Source organism: Arachis hypogaea, chromosome 15, assembly GCF_003086295.3.
Source record: "Arachis hypogaea cultivar Tifrunner chromosome 15, arahy.Tifrunner.gnm2.J5K5, whole genome shotgun sequence".
Lineage (NCBI taxonomy): Eukaryota > Viridiplantae > Streptophyta > Magnoliopsida > Fabales > Fabaceae > Arachis > Arachis hypogaea.
The window spans coordinates 155475412-155493872 of NC_092050.1; the positions used below are offsets into that span (position 1 = coordinate 155475412).

Here is an 18461-nt window from a genome sequence, read left to right on the forward strand (position 1 = left end):
AGATAGGTTTTCCATAGAGGAAACTTCAAAGAATGAGGGAACATCTTCAGCAGTATTGTTATTGCTGTCATCTAAAGCTTCTAATTCACGCGTGTACTCTTCAGTGTCAACAGTCTCGGAATCATTAAATGAACTACTGTAATTGTTTTCCATGGAAAGAACTGGGGGAGGGTAAGTTTATGTATCCAACTATTTTTCCCACTAAACTATGCTCACTCTCCGAATTTTCAGAATACTCTGACCCAAATGGTTGTTCACCAGAAATTTCTGAAGGCATGATGGAACTTTGATTACTGAAGTTAGCAGATAGGCCTTCCCTTGAACTACTGAAATCATTATCTGCAACAGCCACTTCAGTGTGGTAGAAATAACCCTCCTCTACAAGGTCGACCACTTCAATGTGATCTGTCAGCTCACTAATGCCATTATCCATCATTAGATTTGCAGAGGATTCTACAGGGGTAGAAGTACATTCATCTAAACTTTTAGTCGAATCAATGTCCAAACCACCATAATTATTCCGGAAATAAACTTCAGTTGATGGCGTTACATCAACAACCAAATTGTCCACATTCCCATTCTGACCTTTAAATTGTATTATATTTATATATCAAGTCATCAGTTATGATTAAGGAAAGAGCCAATTCAATTCACAAAGAAGAAATGTAATTGACCTGTCAAAAGACCTCGGCAATACTAAATGAGGGATTAAAAAAATATATAAACCGATAATACTCAATGTTTAAAGGACAACTCAACAAACTGTTTTGTAAAAAGAAAAACAAAATAAACCTTAAAGATTTTATCAATGTCAGAAATGTACTACTTCCAAAATAAAGACTGAATCCACTATGCTTGGAACAGAATCCCACAGCCTAATTCATTCTCCTAATAAGCTCATTGATGTAGTTCTCCCTGTTTCCGGCATCTCCTCCTTCAACATAGTGGTTCCTCTTCTTCTTCAAGCCACCCAATGGAGCCTTGAGCTTAAATGGCCAAAGGAAGTTGTTTGCTTCCTTGAAATGTGGTCCAACTGTTATGATCTCATGGATAAGATCTTCAATGCAGATGATTCCATGTTCGCCCAGTGCCTGACGCGTCATCCAAGAAAAAAGTGAGTAGATAGAATGTATTAGAATTGTATACCCTAATGCTAAAAATAATATTACAGACCTTCTCAATGATAGAGTTTTCGGTTAGGGCAATTCTCTGCTTGTTCAACTTACCAAAGCCCCTCTTGTAAATAAGCTCTTTTACACTCTTCAGATTTGGGTATCTACAAAAGGAGAGGAATTGTTACGTTTAGACCAAAAAATAAGGGATTCATCACATTCAAAAAGGTATGACAGCACAAGTCTACATACCCATAGGTCACATATGGCTCAACCCGGTGAAGCATGTTCATTGTGGCCTTGTTGACTTTCAGGAACACGCCATTGAAGATCTGTTGCAAAAAAGAAAACAGAGGCAAGGGGGTTAAACATTAGTATGGGTACTTTACAGTGTAAATAGCAAGATTTCAAACAGAGTATTACAAACAAGTACCAAAAACATTACATATTTTCTTAATTGACTAACTTGTCAAACTTCCATGACACTATATAGCCTCAAGACTTTTTGGGCAAATGCAGTGAAAACGCAACATAAAGCTAAAGAACAAAAACATTAACACTCCTTGGGGAACAAAACAAGTGACGGAGAGAGGATCAAGAATATGAGAGCAGATGTGTCAACTCCCCTTTTTTTGTGACTCAACAACAAACAAAAATCTGCCTGTTCTAACATAAAAACAGGGACTTTAATTCAAGTTGAAGCACCTCAATAATCATCACATTAAACATGGTTATAAAACAACAGTCATGAACTGTACTACTAACACCAAGTAAACCATAATAACACCCACACAAGAAATAACACAATAAGCTCAACATTCAATGATTATAAGCAGTACCTGTCTCAACCTCAACAACTGCAAGATCTTTCTTGACTTGGGATCCATGGCATTGATACTGAAAAAACACAGCTCGAACAAGTAAGAATACTCAGATTACAGAATTGGTTAAAACTTGGGACACAGTATAAATAGCATAAATATGGAGTAACAAAGGAAACAACACATACCCACGGATGCGGATGATAAACAGGAGCTTAGCCTCTGGATCAACATAGAATCCACCTTTCAGCTTTGCTTCCCGCTTCAATTGGATCAGCTCCTTTTCCTGTAATGTAAAAGCGGGTCAATGTGGCGGAGAAAAATGAAAAGCCCAATAAAGGAAACAGAAACAAACATTAAAACAGAGAAAAAGAGAAATAGATTAAGGTGAAATGCAACCTGCTCCTGGTATTCCTTTGCATATTGCTTTGCCCTGCTGTAAATGAGCTTGCGGCTTTCTGCTCTCTTCTTCTTTGCAGCATTAAGCTCATCCTTTTTCTTCAAGGCCCATTCCTCCTCCCTCTTCTTCTTTTTAAGCAGAGACTCGGGAACAATTGCTTTCACCTCCTCACCCATTTCTGCCATTCATTCAAAATAAAAATATCAGTTATAATTAAAATCCAACAAAGAATTCATTAGTTTCATTTATTATACTGACACATTTCAGCTCCAACTCAAAAGTTAAATTTTCAGTGTTTCAAAAAAGAAAACTACATGCTCTCTTAAACAATAAAAAATAGGTCCTTCCAATGTTTTTTAACAATCCATTTACATCAAATTCATACTAAGAACAGAGAACCTCCAATGTTTTTTTTTAAATAATAATCCAACTTTCCACACAACATGCTGAATACAAGCTAATCAAATCACGAGATATAATAGGAATAACACGGACAAATCAAAAGAGTGACAGAAAAGAAATGAAGCCGAAACAAGGAATGAAAATCAACAAACAATAGATCTGGAAATCGCAGAAGATTGAAGGAAATACGAAGAGTGAAGAGAATAGACATTAACGTAGAGAATTGAGAGGAGACGAACCTGCTGAAAGTGGAATGCGAAGTCGCTCTGAGAGAGATTAGGGTTTTTGTGTGCAGCACTGAGATGAGAGGCTAAGTGAGGAAGGAGCTAGGGTTTTTGTAGTGCTCACTTCAGCTTAGCCTTCTCTTTCGTTTATTTACCATTCAGGGTCCCAACATTATTTTATTTTTTTTGGGCTTTAGCATTTTGGATAAAGCCCACTATTAAGGAGAAAATATTAAAATCAGTGGCCCAATGTTGATATTTCATAATAACTAAAAAAAATAAAAATAAGTGGAGGAAATTCTCTCAGAAGGAGGGATGGAACTCTCAACAGGAGAGATAAATTAGAACTCAAGGTTCTATCTCCGTGATCTTATCTCCAGCTAAGATTTCATTTCAATCTTCTTTCCACAACCATTACTTTAAATTTGTTACCTGTTCACACCAACGCTCCCCCAACTCCCACACTCCAGCCCCTCCCCCATCAGTCTTTAACCAATATGACCATACCAAACATGGGTACCGAACCAATAGAAAGCACCACCATCACCCTCAATAATCAAACAAGTCCAGGCTTTCAAGATGATTGCGTCAACCTGATCGGAAAAATTATCACCGACAAAGAGATAAAGTACAAAACCATCAAGAACTCGCTAATGGGAATGTGGGGCAATCCCCAGAACGTTTCAATATCAGAGGTAGGAAGGAACAAAGTTCTTGTAAGCTTTAAAGACAAACGCACAAGGAATAGGATCATAAAAAATGGTCCCTGGAACGTTAAAGGGCACCTGATGAATCTGCAGAGGTGGCTGTACGGAGAGGCAATACTGGACGTTAGCCATGACTTCATGGAGTTCTGGATACAAGTGCATGGGTTACCAATAGAGAAGTTAAATGCCGAAACAGCAAAGAGTATTGGTAATATGATTGGAATTGTTGGAGAGGTTGAAAACCCCATTAAGGAGGGAACCTTACAGAGGAACTTCCTAAGAATCAGAGTAGCGATCAACATCACTCAACCCCTCCAAACCGGGTTTTGGCTGAATAGAGGAGACAAACCCAAAACCTGGATAAGCTTCCAGTACGAGAGATTGTTGGATAGCTATTGCTTCAAGTGCGGTGTTATAGGCCACAAGAAGAAGAACTGTGACAAACCAGTAGTTATGGCTTGTTGGGATACCACCAAGCCAAAATATGAAGCAAGATTAGCAGTGGATAGAGCTAGACCACTGTACACAACAAGGGAGGAAGAAGAAGACTGGGAAAAATACCTCAGAGAGAACGACGAAGCGCGTGGAAGTCAGTCGCGGGGAGGCGAAGAAGGGAATAGCCAAAGCTCTGAAAACAACTACAATATCCAGCGGATAAAAGCAACGGTAGGAATGGAGACCCAATCAGGAGAAAGCAAGGAACAACAGACTGAAGAAAAAGGCGGCGACAAGATGTTTGACCTGAGAGAAGTTAGCCGACTGCCACAAGAAAGAGACACAGAGTACCGTGAAGCGAGCCTACTCAACCTCCTCGAATCAGTCATTCACAATCTGCAAAGAGTAAAAGGAAAAGGCATCATGAGAGAAGAAGAAGCTTCTAGTACAGTGAAAATGCAACATAAAGCCAAAGAACAAAAACATTAACACTCCTTGGGGAACAAAACAAGTGACAGAGAGAGGATCAAGAATATGATAGCAGATGTGTCAACTCCCCCTTTTTTTGTGACTCAACAACAAACAAAAATCTGCCTGTTCTAACATAAATTGAATAGTGTTTAACAAACCTATAACAGGGACTTTAATTCAAGTTGAAGCACCTCAATAATCATCACATTAAACATGGTTATAACACAACAGTCATGAACTGTACTACTAACACCAAGTAAACCATAATAACACCCACACAAGAAATAACACAATAAGCCCAACATTCAATGATTATAAGCAGTACCTGTCTCAACCTCAACAACTGCAAGATCTTTCTTGACTTGGGATCCATGGCATTGATACTGAAAAAACACAGCTCGAACAAGTAAGAATACCCAGATTACAGAATTGGTTAAAACTTGGGACACAGTATAAATAGCATAAATATGGAGTAACAAAGGAAACAACACATACCCACGGATGCGGATGATAAACAGGAGCTTAGCCTCTGGATCAACATAGAATCCACCTTTCAGCTTTGCTTCCCGCTTCAATTGGATCAGCTCCTTTTCCTGTAATGTAAAAGCGGGTCAATGTGGCGGAGAAAAATGCAAAGCGCAATAAAGGAAACAGAAATAAACATTAAAACAGAGAAAAAGAGAAATAGATTAAGGTGAAATGCAACCTGCTCCTGGTATTCCTTTGCATATTGCTTTGCCCTGCTGTAAATGAGCTTGCGGCTTTCTGCTCTCTTCTTCTTTGCAGCATTAAGCTCCTCCTTTTTCTTCAAGGCCCATTCCTCCTCCCTCTTCTGCTTTTTAAGCAGAGACTCGGGAACAATTTCTTTCACCTCCTCACCCATTTCTGCCATTCATTCAAAATAAAAATATCAGTTATAATTAAAATCCAACAAAGAATTCATTAGTTTCATTTATTATACTGACACATTTCAGCTCCAACTCAAAAGTTAAATTTTCAGTGTTTCAAAAAAGAAAACTACATGCTCTCTTAAACAATAAAAAATAGGTCCTTCCAATGTTTTTTAACAATCCATTTACATCAAATTCATACTAAGAACAGAGAACCTCCAATGTTTTTTTTTTAAATAATAATCCAACTTTCCACACAACATGCTGAATACAAGCTAATCAAATCACGAGATATAATAGGAATAACACGGACAAATCAAAAGAGTGACAGAAAAGAAATAAAGCCGAAACAAGGAATGAAAATCAACAAACAATAGATCTGGAAATCGCAGAAGATTAAAGGAAACACGAAGAGTGAAGAGAATAGACATTAACGTAGAGAATTGAGAGGAGACGAACCTGCTGAAAGTGGAATGCGAAGTCGCTCTGAGAGAGATTAGGGTTTTTGTGTGCAGCACTGAGATGAGAGGCTAAGTGAGGAAGGAGCTAGGGTTTTTGTAGTGCTCACTTCAGCTTAGCCTTCTCTTTCGTTTATTTACCATTCAGGGTCCCAACATTATTTTATTTTTTTTGGCCTTTAGCATTTTGGATAAAGCCCACTATTGAGGAGAAAATATTAAAATCAGTGGCCCAATGTTGATATTTCATAATAACTAAAAAAAATAAAAATAAGTGGAGGAAATTCTCTCAGAAGGAGGGATGAAACTCTCAACAGGAGAGATAAATTAGAACTCAAGGTTCTATCTCCGTGATCTTATCTCCAGCCAAGATTTCATTTTAATCTTCTTTCCACAACCATTACTTTAAATTTGTTACCTGTTCACACCAACGCTCCCCCAATTCCCACACTCCAGCCCCTCTCCCATCAGTCTTTAACCAATATGACCATACCAAACATGGGTACCGAACCAATAGAAAGCACCACCATCACCCTCAATAATCAAACAAGTCCAGGCTTTCAAGATGATTGCGTCAACCTGATCGGAAAAATTATCACCGACAAAGAGATAAAGTACAAAACCATCAAGAACTCGCTAATGGGAATGTGGGGCAATCCCCAGAACGTTTCAATATCAGAGGTAGGAAGGAACAAAGTTCTTGTAAGCTTTAAAGACAAACGCACAAGGAATAGGATCATAAAAAATGGTCCCTGGAACGTTAAAGGGCACCTGATGAATCTGCAGAGGTGGCTGTACGGAGAGGCAATACTGGACGTTAGCCATGACTTCATGGAGTTCTGAATACAAGTGCATGGGTTACCAATAGAGAAGTTAAATGCCGAAACAGCAAAGAGTATTGGTAATATGATTGGAATTGTTGGAGAGGTTGAAAACCCCATTAAGGAGGGAACCTTACAGAGGAACTTCCTAAGAATCAGAGTAGCGATCAACATCACTCAACCCCTCCAAACCGGGTTTTGGCTGAATAGAGGAGACAAACCCAAAACCTGGATAAGCTTCCAGTACGAGAGATTGTTGGATAGCTATTGCTTCAAGTGCGGTGTTATAGGCCACGAGAAGAAGAACTGTGACAAACCAGTAGCTATGGCTTGTTGGGATACCACCAAGCCAAAATATGAAGCAAGATTAGCAGTGGATAGAGCTAGACCACTGTACACAACAAGGGAGGAAGAAGAAGACTGGGAAAAACACCTCAGAGAGAACGACGAAGCGCGTGGAAGTCAGTCGCGGGGAGGCAAAGAAGGGAATAGCCAAAGCTCTGAAAACAACTACAATATCCAGCGGATAAAAGCAACGGTAGGAATGGAGACCCAATCAGGAGAAAGCAAGGAACAACAGACTGAAGAAAAAGGCGGCGACAAGATGTTTGACCTGAGAGAAGTTAGCCGACTGCCACAAGAAAGAGACACAGAGTACCGTGAAGCGAGCCTACTCAACCTCCTCGAATCAGTCATTCACAATCTGCAAAGAGTAAAAGGAAAAGGCATCATGAGAGAAGAAGAAGCTTCTAGTACAGTGAAAATGCAACATAAAGCCAAAGAACAAAAACATTAACACTCCTTGGGGAACAAAACAAGTGACAGAGAGAGGATCAAGAATATGAGAGCAGATGTGTCAACTCCCCCTTTTTTTGTGACTCAACAACAAACAAAAATCTGCCTGTTCTAACATAAATTGAATAGTGTTTAACAAACCTATAACAGGGACTTTAATTCAAGTTGAAGCACCTCAATAATCATCACATTAAACATGGTTATAACACAACAGTCATGAACTGTACTACTAACACCAAGTAAACCATAATAACACCCACACAAGAAATAACACAATAAGCTCAACATTCAATGATTATAAGCAGTACCTGTCTCAACCTCAACAACTGCAAGATCTTTCTTGACTTGGGATCCATGGCATTGATACTGAAAAAACACAGCTCGAACAAGTAAGAATACCCAGATTACAGAATTGGTTAAAACTTGGGACACAGTATAAATAGCATAAATATGGAGTAACAAAGGAAACAACACATACCCACGGATGCGGATGATAAACAGGAGCTTAGCCTCTGGATCAACATAGAATCCACCTTTCAGCTTTGCTTCCCGCTTCAATTGGATCAGCTCCTTTTCCTGTAATGTAAAAGCGGGTCAATGTGGCGGAGAAAAATGCAAAGCGCAATAAAGGAAACAGAAACAAACATTAAAACAGAGAAAAAGAGAAATAGATTAAGGTGAAATGTAACCTGCTCCTGGTATTCCTTTGCATATTGCTTTGCCCTGCTGTAAATGAGCTTGTGGCTTTCTGCTCTCTTCTTCTTTGCAGCATTAAGCTCCTCCTTTTTCTTTAAGGCCCATTCATCCTCCCTCTTCTGCTTTTTAAGCAGAGACTCGGGAACAATTGCTTTCACCTCCTCACCCATTTCTGCCATTCATTCAAAATAAAAATATCAGTTATAATTAAAATCCAACAAAAAATTCATTAGTTTCATTTATTATACTGACACATTTCAGCTCCAACTCAAAAGTTAAATTTTCAGTGTTTCAAAAAAGAAAACTACATGCTCTCTTAAACAATAAAAAATAGGTCCTTCCAATGTTTTTTAACAATCCATTTACATCAAATTCATACTAAGAACAGAGAACCTCCAATATTTTTTTTTAAATAATAATCCAACTTTCCACACAACCTGCTGAATACAAGCTAATCAAATCACGAGATATAATAGGAATAACACGGACAAATCAAAAGAGTGACAGAAAAGAAATAAAGCCGAAACAAGGAATGAAAATCAACAAACAATAGATCTGAAAATCGCAGAAGATTGAAGGAAACACGAAGAGTGAAGAGAATAGACATTAACGTAGAGAATTGAGAGGAGACGAACCTGCTGAAAGTGGAATGCGAAGTCGCTCTGAGAGAGATTAGGGTTTTTGTGTGCAGCACTGAGATGAGAGGCTAAGTGAGGAAGGAGCTAGAGTTTTTGTAGTGCTCACTTCAGCTTAGCCTTCTCTTTCGTTTATTTACCATTCAGGGTCCCAACATTATTTTATTTTTTTTTGGGCTTTAGCGTTTTGGATAAAGCCCACTATTGAGGAGAAAATATTAAAATCAGTGGCCCAATGTTGATATTTCATAATAACTAAAAAAAATAAAAATAAGTGGAGGAAATTCTCTCAGAAGGAGGGATGGAACTCTCAACAGGAGAGATAAATTAGAACTCAAGGTTCTATCTCCGTGATCTTATCTCCAGCCAAGATTTCATTTCAATCTTCTTTCCACAACCATTACTTTAAATTTGTTACCTGTTCACACCAACGCTCCCCCAACTCCCACACTCCAGCCCCTCCCCCATCAGTCTTTAACCAATATGACCATACCAAACATGGGTACCGAACCAATAGAAAGCACCACCATCACCCTCAATAATCAAACAAGTCCAGGCTTTCAAGATGATTGCGTCAACCTGATCGGAAAAATTATCACCGACAAAGAGATAAAGTACAAAACCATCAAGAACTCGCTAATGGGAATGTGGGGCAATCCCCAGAACGTTTCAATATCAGAGGTAGGAAGGAACAAAGTTCTTGTAAGCTTTAAAGACAAACGCACAAGGAATAGGATCATAGAAAATGGTCCTTGGAACGTTAAAGGGCACCTGATGAATCTGCAGAGGTGGCTGTACGGAGAGGCAATACTAGACGTTAGCCATGACTTCATGGAGTTCTGGATACAAGTGCATGGGTTACCAATAGAGAAGTTAAATGCCGAAACAGCAAAGAGTATTGGTAATATGATTGGAATTGTTGGAGAGGTTGAAAACCCCATTAAGGAGGGAACCTTACAGAGGAACTTCCTAAGAATCAGAGTAGCGATCAACATCACTCAACCCCTCCAAACCGGGTTTTGGCTGAATAGAGGAGACAAACCCAAAACCTGGATAAGCTTCCAGTACGAGAGATTGTTGGATAGCTATTGCTTCAAGTGCGGTGTTATAGGCCACAAGAAGAAGAACTGTGACAAACCAGTAGTTATGGCTTGTTGGGATACCACCAAGCCAAAATATGAAGCAAGATTAGCAGTGGATAGAGCTAGACCACTGTACACAACAAGGGAGGAAGAAGAAGACTGGGAAAAACACCTCAGAGAGAACGACGAAGCGCGTGGAAGTCAGTCGCGGGGAGGCGAAGAAGGGAATAGCCAAAGCTCTGAAAACAACTACAATATCCAGCGGATAAAAGCAACGGTAGGAATGGAGACCCAATCAGGTGAAAGCAAGGAACAACAGACTGAAGAAAAAGGCGGCGACAAGATGTTTGACCTGAGAGAAGTTAGCCGACTGCCACAAGAAAGAGACACAGAGTACCGTGAAGCGAGCCTACTCAACCTCCTCGAATCAGTCATTCACAATCTGCAAAGAGTAAAAGGAAAAGGCATCATGAGAGAAGAAGAAGCTTCTAGTAAGAAGAAAGGGACAGAGAAAGTAATCACGCATCGAAATCAAGAAAGAGACCAAGTTGGGCCTTCTAATTGGATGCAACCCAATCCAACAAGGGCTCAAGAAATAAGGAAGCATGAGATGCAGGTCCAGCAGAATGAAGGAAAAAATAATGTCCCATATGAACCAGGCCCAAACATAAACAACACCAATAATCCAAAAAATCCATCAAATCTCCAATCACATTATGCAAGCATCAAAGCAGGCCACAAAGACCTTATCTGCCAATCTGGGAATCCGCTCAATACTTTAACAAGCCAATGGAAGATGGGTAAGGAAGCAGGAACAAAACATATAGAAGAGCCAAAGACAGAAGGAGCATACAAAAATATCGGCCTCAAATGGGCCATGAGAGAAGAAGCAGGTAATTGGGCAATGAAGAAAAACAAGAAGATGAAGCAAGTACACAAGAACCAGGAGGGAGAAACTTACTATGTGGAGCTGGCTTCGAACGAAGAGAATGAAGAATCGGAAGCTAGCAACCAAGTTAACAAGGATCCAAAAATTTGGGAGGAGATTCTAAGCATAGGAATGCAACACAGTTTGAAGATCAAGAGGAAAAGGGAAGTCACAGACACCAAAATTCTCGCTGAAGTCAAGTGGAATGAAGATCAAGAGTCAAGAAATAGCAAACGGAGCAGGACAGAAGCGGCTGAACAAGACAACAATATGGACATGAAAGAGCAAGAACCAACATTCAAGGCCGAGGAGGCGGGCCCAAACATGCCCCCACCCCAGCCATGATTGTCCTAAGTTGGAACTGTCGAGGCATGGCGGCGGCCCCGACAGCTTCTGAATTAAAAAATTTGTGCAAAAAGCACAAGCCAGCCATAGTTTACTTAATGGAAACTAGATGTAGAGAAGAAAATGTAAAGAAGTATGCTAGAAAGCTGCAGTTTAAAAATAGCTTTTGTGTAGAACCCCGGGACTTGTCCGGCAGTCTATGTCTACTATGGAATGAAAATATCAATGTTTCTGTTTACTCTTGGTGCCAAAACTACATCATTGCAAACATCAAAAGCAACAACAACCCAGCGTGGAAATGTGGATTTATCTATGGCAATCCTGTGTTCAAACAGAGGAGGAAGACATGGCAAGCATTGGAGGAATCAAATGACTTGGAGGAGGAACCAAGCTGTCTCATAGGTGACTTTAATGACATCCTTTGTCAAGAAGAGAAGGTAGGTAAACACCCCAAGCCACTCATCCAAATAGAGGTATTCAAGAATTTGGTGAATAAAAAGAATCTCATGGATCTAGAACTGAAGGGCAACAAATTCACCTGGTTTAGCAACCCGAGAGAGGGACTTGTGACTAGAGAGCGACTTGATAGAGCTATGGTGAATTGGAAATGGAGGCAGGCCTTCAGCAATGCTAGCCTGACGGCCTTACCGGCAATTACATCAGACCACTGTCCTCTTATTCTCAACCTGAAACCGAACAGGAATGTTCCAAGGCAATTCAAATATGAGGCGTACTGGGATGACAAGAAGGAATGTAAAGAAGTGGTATCAAAAGGATGGAGAACTGAAGACCAAGAAGGAGGACATTAGAGCACTTTCGTAAATAAAAGAAGCAATTGTATTACAGAACTCAAGGAATGGAATAAGAGATGCTTTAAGAGAGCGGACAAGGAAATTATGAAATGGAAACTCAAGATTCAACACCTTCAAAATCTTTTCCACAATCAGAGACAACAACAACTAATCGAGGAGGCCAAGCAAAAAATCAAAGAACTGTGGAAACAGGAAGAGAAGTATTAGGCCCAAAGAGCAAGAGTCAAATGGCTCAAATGGGGAGATCGAAACACAGCCTTCTTTCATGCCACTACCTTACAGAGGAGAGATAATAATCGCATATAAAGATTGAGAAATGCCGAGGGGAGATGGACGCAAGATCAAGACGAGGTTACAAGGCTCACAGAGGACCACTACACCAAGTTGTTTATCTCCAATGGTAGCACCAATATGATTGAGTGCACCAAGGATATTCCCAAAAGAGTGACTGAGAAAATGAACGAAAAGCTACTGGAAGAAGTCTCAGAGGAGGAAATCAAAAGTGCAGCGTTCAGTATGGATGGGGCCAGAGCACCAGGTCTGGATGGTCTAAATGGTCAATTCTACCAAAAGCATTGGAATATCATTCAAAAAGATGTTTGTGCAGTGGTTAAGAATTTTTTTGAGGAGGGCTACCTCCCTAAGGATATTAATGAAACTCAGGTAGTTCTTATTCCAAAGAACAAACAAGCAGAGACATTGAACCAGCTGAGGCCCATAAGCTGTTGCAACTACATCTACAAAATTATAGCCAAGGTGATGGTGGCCAGGTTAAGAGGAATCATGGACAAGATTGTATCCCCTATCCAAAGTGCATTTGTCAGGGGCAGGTTCATCCAGGACAATATAATCATTGTGCAAGAAGCCTTCCACAGGTTAACAAGCAAAGGAAAAAAAGCATCTCAAGACTTAGCCATCAAGCTCGACATGAACAAAGCATACGATAGGATGGAGTGGAGTTTCATGGAAGAGGTCCTCAAGAGGTTCGGGTTTCACCAAAAGTGGATCAAGCTCGCCATGGAATGCATCAAAAGTGTGATATACAAGATAAAGATTAATGGCACTTTGTCAAAAGAAATAGTTCCACAAAGAGGCTTAAGACAGGGAGACCCTCTTTCCCCTTACCTTTTTATTATTGCATCTGAGGTTTTCACAATTTTGATGGATAATGCTTTAAATAAAAAACAGATTTCAGGAATTAAATTAGCTCCTACTGCACCAACCATAACACATTTATTGTTTGCTGATGATTGCATCATCTTTTCAGGAGCTAAAGAGGATGAGATTTACCAATTGATTCAAATCATTAACCTATACACCTCGGCCTCCGGCCAAGTGATCAACCTGGAAAAATTCGGAATAACGTTTGGCAACCAAATTCCAATACAAACTAGAGTCAATATAGAAGAAATCTTGAACATTCCATCTTGGGACAACCCAGGTAAATATTTAGGGCTCCCGACTCAATGGGGAAGAGCAAAAAGCAAATCATTAGAATGGATCATGGAGAAAGTGGAAGAAAAGATTGAAGGGTGGAAGGAAAGTCTTTTAAACCAAGCTGGAAAGGAGGTCCTTATCAAAGCAGTTATACAAGCGATACCAACCTACGCCATGAGCATTCTCAGATTTCCGAAATCGTTTTGCAATAAATTAAATGCTAAAGTGGCGAAGTTCTGGTGGAGGAACCAAGGAAAAGAAAGAGGAGTGCATTGGAAAGCTTGGCCAAAATTATGTAGGAGAAAAAAAGAGGGAGGCTTGGGGTTCAAGGAATTTCATCATCAAAACACTGCTCAGCTGGCGAAACAAGCATGGAGAATAATAAAAAATCCGGAAGCCACTTGGGTGCAAATACTTAAAGCCATATACTTTCCAAATTGCGAATTTTGGGAAGCGCATAAGCACCGGAATGGATCTTGGGTGTGGAATAGCATATTGCAGGGAAGAGATCTATTAGGAAATAAAGGAAAATGGAGCTTAGGTAAAGGAAGCAAAGTCAGAGTCTGGGGTGACAATTGGATTCATGGTATCAACAAACCCCTCAAAAAAGGATGCAATGACAACCAAAGAGTGGAAGAGTTTATCACCAACTCAAGATCATGGGACAAAGCGAAAGTTCAAATGAGTTTTCCCCCGATTGTGGCAAATATGATAGTTCAGACTCTAGTCAGCAAAACCTCAGATTCGGATAAGCTTATTTGGCCGTATAGGAAGGATGGAGAATATTCAACAAAAACAGGGTACTATGCGGCAAAACAAGAAGAGGAAGAAAAAAAACCCAAAGACAACCCCTCAACAAGCAACTCAATGGAGGAACTATAGCAAGGGATATGGAATATGAAGGTTCCTCAGAAAATTAAAATGTTTCTCTGGAAGGCTGCACATAATCTAATACCGGTAAGGGCAAACTTAATGAAAAAAAAAAAGCTTATTAATTCTAATATTTGCACAATTTGCTTGCAGGAAGAAGAGACCAGCGAACATGCCCTGCTTTTATGCGACTGGACAAGAGCGGTGTGGTTTGGTTCTCAGTCACAGTGCATTCTCTCGAAGAAGAACGTCAAATCAATATGGGACTGGCTCCAGCAAATGTACAAAAATGGTAAGACGGCAAACAGGGCAGAATCGACTCAAAATTGGAGCAGAATTGGCATCATTTTGTGGTCAATATGGAAGGCAAGAAATATGCAACTCTACAACTACATAGAACCTAACCCAGAACTAGTCATTAACCAAGCAAGGAAACTAGAACAATAGTACAGTAGCCATACAGAGGAAGTCAACAAAAAAATAATGGAACCAAGCACAAGAAGCAAAGTACCTGTTAAATGGAGACCTCCACCACAGGGCTGGCTCAAGTTGAATACAGATGCGGCCTTCTCAAATGTAACCAAAACAGGTGCAGCAGCTGCAGTGATAAGAGACCACCAAGGGAACGTGCTAGGAGGAACAGTCAACAAAATCACAGCTCGATCAACGCTGTCAGCAGAAGCACAAGCGATTAGAGAAGCTATAATCCTGGCCAACAACATAGGACTTCAAAAGGTTACCATTGAATCAGATAATCAAGTGCTAGTTAAAACTCTCAAAATAGGAAGTACAATCTGGGAAGTAGACCCAATAATCCAGGACATCAGAACAATCCAAAGAGAAATGTCAAATTGCGGTTTTACCTGGACGCCTCGTGACGGAAACAAGCTGGCACACACATTGGCACAGTTACATCACCAGAACCAGCTTCTCAATTCATGGACTACTAATCCCCAAGAGCAGGTAGCAGACATCATAAAAAAAGAGAGGTCGGGGATTCCCCATTTTAGTCCCGTCCAATCCTTTTGAGTGCAACCCAGTGATGGGATCAGAAGCTATAGACCAGAGTTGGAAACAGAGTTCTCCAGTCGCATCATTCTGTAATCAAGGATGGAACTCGCAGCCATGAGCCTATAATGCTCATCCGTGGGCTTAGATAGTCTTTGGAACCTGAGAACCCATGCACCTAACCAAAGCAATGCATCACTTTCGGAATTGCCTCCTTCCCCTTGACAGGCGAACCATCTCCTTTATCATGCACAGCAGTAGCCAAAGCAGTAACACCCACCTCCCTTCATCATCGCCGGAACAACAATGAATCACCATTGGTACCATTTCAGAATCAGCTATAAAGAGAGAGTGAAAGAACTTGGGGAGTGAATGTAGTTGATGCGGGAGGCGCATATTGAAAATTGAATGGAATGGGACATAGTGAATGGGGGGCACATTTTGAAAATGATGGAAGCTAACAGGGAGACATAATTTGTTTTAGGGAGAGTGGGTTTGGGTGGATATTGGGTTTGGTTCTTTTTTTTGTGTGGCTGGATTGCCCGATTCTCACCAAGTCCAAAAAAAAAATAATAAAATAAAAAAAATAAAAATAAAAAACTTTCTCTGAGTGCTTGAAAGTTAGATCCCGAGTGTTGCTACTTGCTAATGCTATTTTTAGTTCGGTGTCTCAATAAAATTGTTATAACGGAGATAAAAATAACAAAGAATTACAGCAAAAGAGTTGAGGGTTTCTTCCACCGCCTATGAATTTGTGAATTTTATTTAAAAATTTGTTGTAATCAATTAATTGCTTTTAAATGCTACTTATACTAACATTTCTTGTAATCAATACAAATTAATTTTTAGAAAATACTACACTATCTTTTCATATCTTATTAACATTCATCATTAAAATACATAACACAAAATATATCACAATGGAGAATGTCACAAGTTTAGAGATGAATCTGCTAAAGTGAATGAGATGAATGAAATCCATAAGAGTGTCGATTAATGGGTAGTGTTAGTTGAAGTTGGTCCGTGTAATACGTGGCTTGTAAGTGAAGAATAATGAATTAATATTTGCCCACGTGGCACACTTTGTCGTATACATCACTCACTGCTTAACTGCCACGTCTTCTGTTATTTTAGGGTTCATTTAAAGGGAGATTGAAAAAAAAATAAATTAAATTTTTGTATTATATTTAATTTAAAATAAATATAAAAATAAAATAAAAATATTTTTAATTATTAAATAAAATATTATTAAAATTTTAATTTTTTATTTTTTAAAATACCGAAGAGATTATAATTTTGAATTTAAAATTTTAATTTCAATCTCTAATCATTAAATATAATATTAAATCTCAATTTTTTTTCAGTCACAAAAAAAAATCTCAATTTTCTCTAAAACTAAATACTAATTTAAATACCAAAAGTTTTACTGAGTTATGTGTTTCAACATTAGATTTTATTATCATTATGAACTCATATAGTAGAAGTTCTAGAGTCAATTATGAACTCATATAGTAGAAGTTCTAGAGTCCATTTTTGTGTAAAAATGATATCTACATATATATATAATGTTCTAAATCTAGGTTAATTCCTAAGTCTTATATCAAGTTAATTGATGTATTTAGTGGGGATATCTAATTTGGCAAAGAAAAAGCTGTTTTTCTTTCATAATAAAGGTATGTCATATATATTATTTTATATAAAAAGAATTAAAAAATATTTAGTATATATTTTTAATTTTTTTTTATTCGTGTCCATAAAAATTTTAACCGAAATATAATTTACCAAAAATAAATTCTTTAACATCTTATTAATTATTTTCACATTTATTTTTATTATGTACATTTAAAATCCTAGTACTTAATAAAATTTGATCAACTGTTGGGCCACCATTGATTAATGTAGCATTATCTCTTGTTGATTCAAGAGATGATGTTGACCAAAGCATGGATAAGAATTGATTAATCAATATATTTTTGTCTATTCAAATTTGAATCATGAAAAAAAAAAAAAAAAAAAAAAAAAAAACAACCTACTTGATTCAATAATAAGTTTAAAGCTTGAAACCATATAACTTATAGTTTCACTAGTTAAATCATCAAACTTTAGTGGTTTGCCTTTCTTCATAAGGTGAGGGGAAAAAGAGGTGAATTGAAAGATGAGTAATGTAATATACGTGACAAGAAAATCAATAAAGTGATGAAGCCCCGTGCATATATATACTTTTTTATTATATATATGATATATGATATGATATGAAAACATTTAAATTTAATTAGTCATTCCTCTTTCAAATTTAACAATCCATATCCATCCATCGCTGTTGTTACTTATTGCATCCTTTTGTGGACTATATTAGTAGCCTCACTTGTTGGACATAATCAAAGTCTAATATATAAAAAATAATAGTCATATTAAGTGTATACTATATTAATATAAAATATATAATAGAATATAAATATGCGTTAAAAATAAATAAAATAATAACTAATTTTAATATATAAATAATATTTTTGGACTAAAAACATATGATTAGAATAATTCATTATTATTGATTGATTTAAATAAATAAATAAAATTGAGGCAGCATAACTCGTCTTTTACTAAGCACCATTTTGCACCTATATGAATTGCAACAGAATGTGACATGTCTTCACTAATCACTTAGTCAAATATGGTTGGATTAATCCTACTCTTAGGAATGCACATCGGATAATATCTGCATATTTGCGGTAATTATCCGCATTCGATCCGAATTTTGTGGATATTATTCGATCCGCAAAATCATCGGATCGGATCGGATTCGCACTATGGTAGGATCGGATTACGGATTTGGCAGTGATATCTGCGGAGCCGATCCGCAAATCCGCATATCCACACATCACATATAAATAGCATAGTTTAAGAAAGTAAACCTTAATGTGATATGAATTTTAGTATGTTATTTTATGAATTTTATGATATTTTGTTTTTAATTTTTTATATTGTACTTCAACTTAAAATAATTAAACTTAAATCTTGTTATTATTTTATTTTTGTTATTCAATAAAACTATCATTGATAATATTTTGGGAGTAAATAGGCTTAAACAGATAAAAAATGAATTTTCTAGATA

At 38.0% G+C, this 18461-nt stretch overlaps 6 protein-coding genes across 6 annotated transcripts; 3 read left to right on the forward strand and 3 right to left on the reverse strand.

Moving 5' to 3' along the window:
* Positions 1-701: 701 nt before the first annotated feature.
* LOC112751602 (large ribosomal subunit protein uL30y-like) lies at positions 702-3142 on the reverse strand. Its single transcript, XM_025800797.3, has 7 exons — positions 2975-3142; positions 2333-2511; positions 2122-2219; positions 1952-2009; positions 1365-1444; positions 1174-1276; positions 702-1091 (listed from the first exon to the last, which is right to left on the reverse strand). Exons 2-7 carry the CDS (start codon positions 2507-2509, stop codon positions 876-878), a joined length of 732 nt encoding a protein of 243 aa, XP_025656582.1. The 5' UTR covers positions 2510-2511; positions 2975-3142; the 3' UTR covers positions 702-875.
* A 1647-nt stretch (positions 3143-4789) lies between these two features.
* Positions 4790-5464, reverse strand: LOC112749364 (large ribosomal subunit protein uL30w). The gene is made up of 3 exons (XM_025797621.1): positions 5279-5464; positions 5068-5165; positions 4790-4955 (listed from the first exon to the last, which is right to left on the reverse strand). Exons 1-3 carry the CDS (start codon positions 5462-5464, stop codon positions 4790-4792), a joined length of 450 nt encoding a protein of 149 aa, XP_025653406.1.
* Positions 5465-7770: 2306 nt separating this feature from the next.
* LOC112751603 (large ribosomal subunit protein uL30w-like) lies at positions 7771-9001 on the reverse strand. The gene is made up of 4 exons (XM_025800798.3): positions 8868-9001; positions 8226-8404; positions 8015-8112; positions 7771-7902 (listed from the first exon to the last, which is right to left on the reverse strand). The coding sequence occupies exons 2-4, from the start codon at positions 8400-8402 to the stop codon at positions 7818-7820; spliced, it is 360 nt and encodes a 119-aa protein (XP_025656583.1). The 5' UTR covers positions 8403-8404; positions 8868-9001; the 3' UTR covers positions 7771-7817.
* Positions 9002-9365: 364 nt separating this feature from the next.
* Positions 9366-10000, forward strand: LOC140179444 (uncharacterized). Its single transcript, XM_072218337.1, has 2 exons — positions 9366-9883; positions 9979-10000. The coding sequence occupies exons 1-2, from the start codon at positions 9366-9368 to the stop codon at positions 9998-10000; spliced, it is 540 nt and encodes a 179-aa protein (XP_072074438.1).
* Positions 10001-11248: 1248 nt separating this feature from the next.
* On the forward strand, positions 11249-12031 carry LOC140179445 (uncharacterized). The gene has a single exon (XM_072218338.1). It carries the CDS (start codon positions 11249-11251, stop codon positions 12029-12031), a length of 783 nt encoding a protein of 260 aa, XP_072074439.1.
* A 2793-nt stretch (positions 12032-14824) lies between these two features.
* Positions 14825-15370, forward strand: LOC140179446 (uncharacterized). Its single transcript, XM_072218339.1, has one exon. It carries the CDS (start codon positions 14825-14827, stop codon positions 15368-15370), a length of 546 nt encoding a protein of 181 aa, XP_072074440.1.
* Positions 15371-18461: the final 3091 nt, after the last annotated feature.

Bases quoted from the DNA above. Each gene is read 5' to 3' on its own strand.
- LOC112751602 (XM_025800797.3), bottom strand. From the start codon at position 2,509: ATGGGTGAGGAGGTGAAAGCAATTGTTCCCGAGTCTCTGCTTAAAAAG. The intron at 2,010-2,121 runs GTATGTGTTGTT...GTGTTTTTTCAG, and splicing joins TTTATCATCCGCATCCGTGG to TATCAATGCCATGGATCCCA. The intron at 1,277-1,364 runs GTATGTAGACTT...CTCCTTTTGTAG, and splicing joins GAGCCATATGTGACCTATGG to ATACCCAAATCTGAAGAGTG.
- LOC112749364 (XM_025797621.1), bottom strand. From the start codon at position 5,464: ATGGCAGAAATGGGTGAGGAGGTGAAAGAAATTGTTCCCGAGTCTCTG. The intron at 5,166-5,278 runs GTTGCATTTCAC...TTTACATTACAG, and splicing joins CAAAGGAATACCAGGAGCAG to GAAAAGGAGCTGATCCAATT. The intron at 4,956-5,067 runs GTATGTGTTGTT...GTGTTTTTTCAG, and splicing joins TTTATCATCCGCATCCGTGG to TATCAATGCCATGGATCCCA.
- LOC112751603 (XM_025800798.3), bottom strand. From the start codon at position 8,402: ATGGGTGAGGAGGTGAAAGCAATTGTTCCCGAGTCTCTGCTTAAAAAG. The intron at 8,113-8,225 runs GTTACATTTCAC...TTTACATTACAG, and splicing joins CAAAGGAATACCAGGAGCAG to GAAAAGGAGCTGATCCAATT. The intron at 7,903-8,014 runs GTATGTGTTGTT...GTGTTTTTTCAG, and splicing joins TTTATCATCCGCATCCGTGG to TATCAATGCCATGGATCCCA.
- LOC140179444 (XM_072218337.1), top strand. From the start codon at position 9,366: ATGGGTACCGAACCAATAGAAAGCACCACCATCACCCTCAATAATCAA. The intron at 9,884-9,978 runs GTTTTGGCTGAA...GCGGTGTTATAG, and splicing joins ACTCAACCCCTCCAAACCGG to GCCACAAGAAGAAGAACTGT.
- LOC140179445 (XM_072218338.1), top strand. From the start codon at position 11,249: ATGGCGGCGGCCCCGACAGCTTCTGAATTAAAAAATTTGTGCAAAAAG.
- LOC140179446 (XM_072218339.1), top strand. From the start codon at position 14,825: ATGGAACCAAGCACAAGAAGCAAAGTACCTGTTAAATGGAGACCTCCA.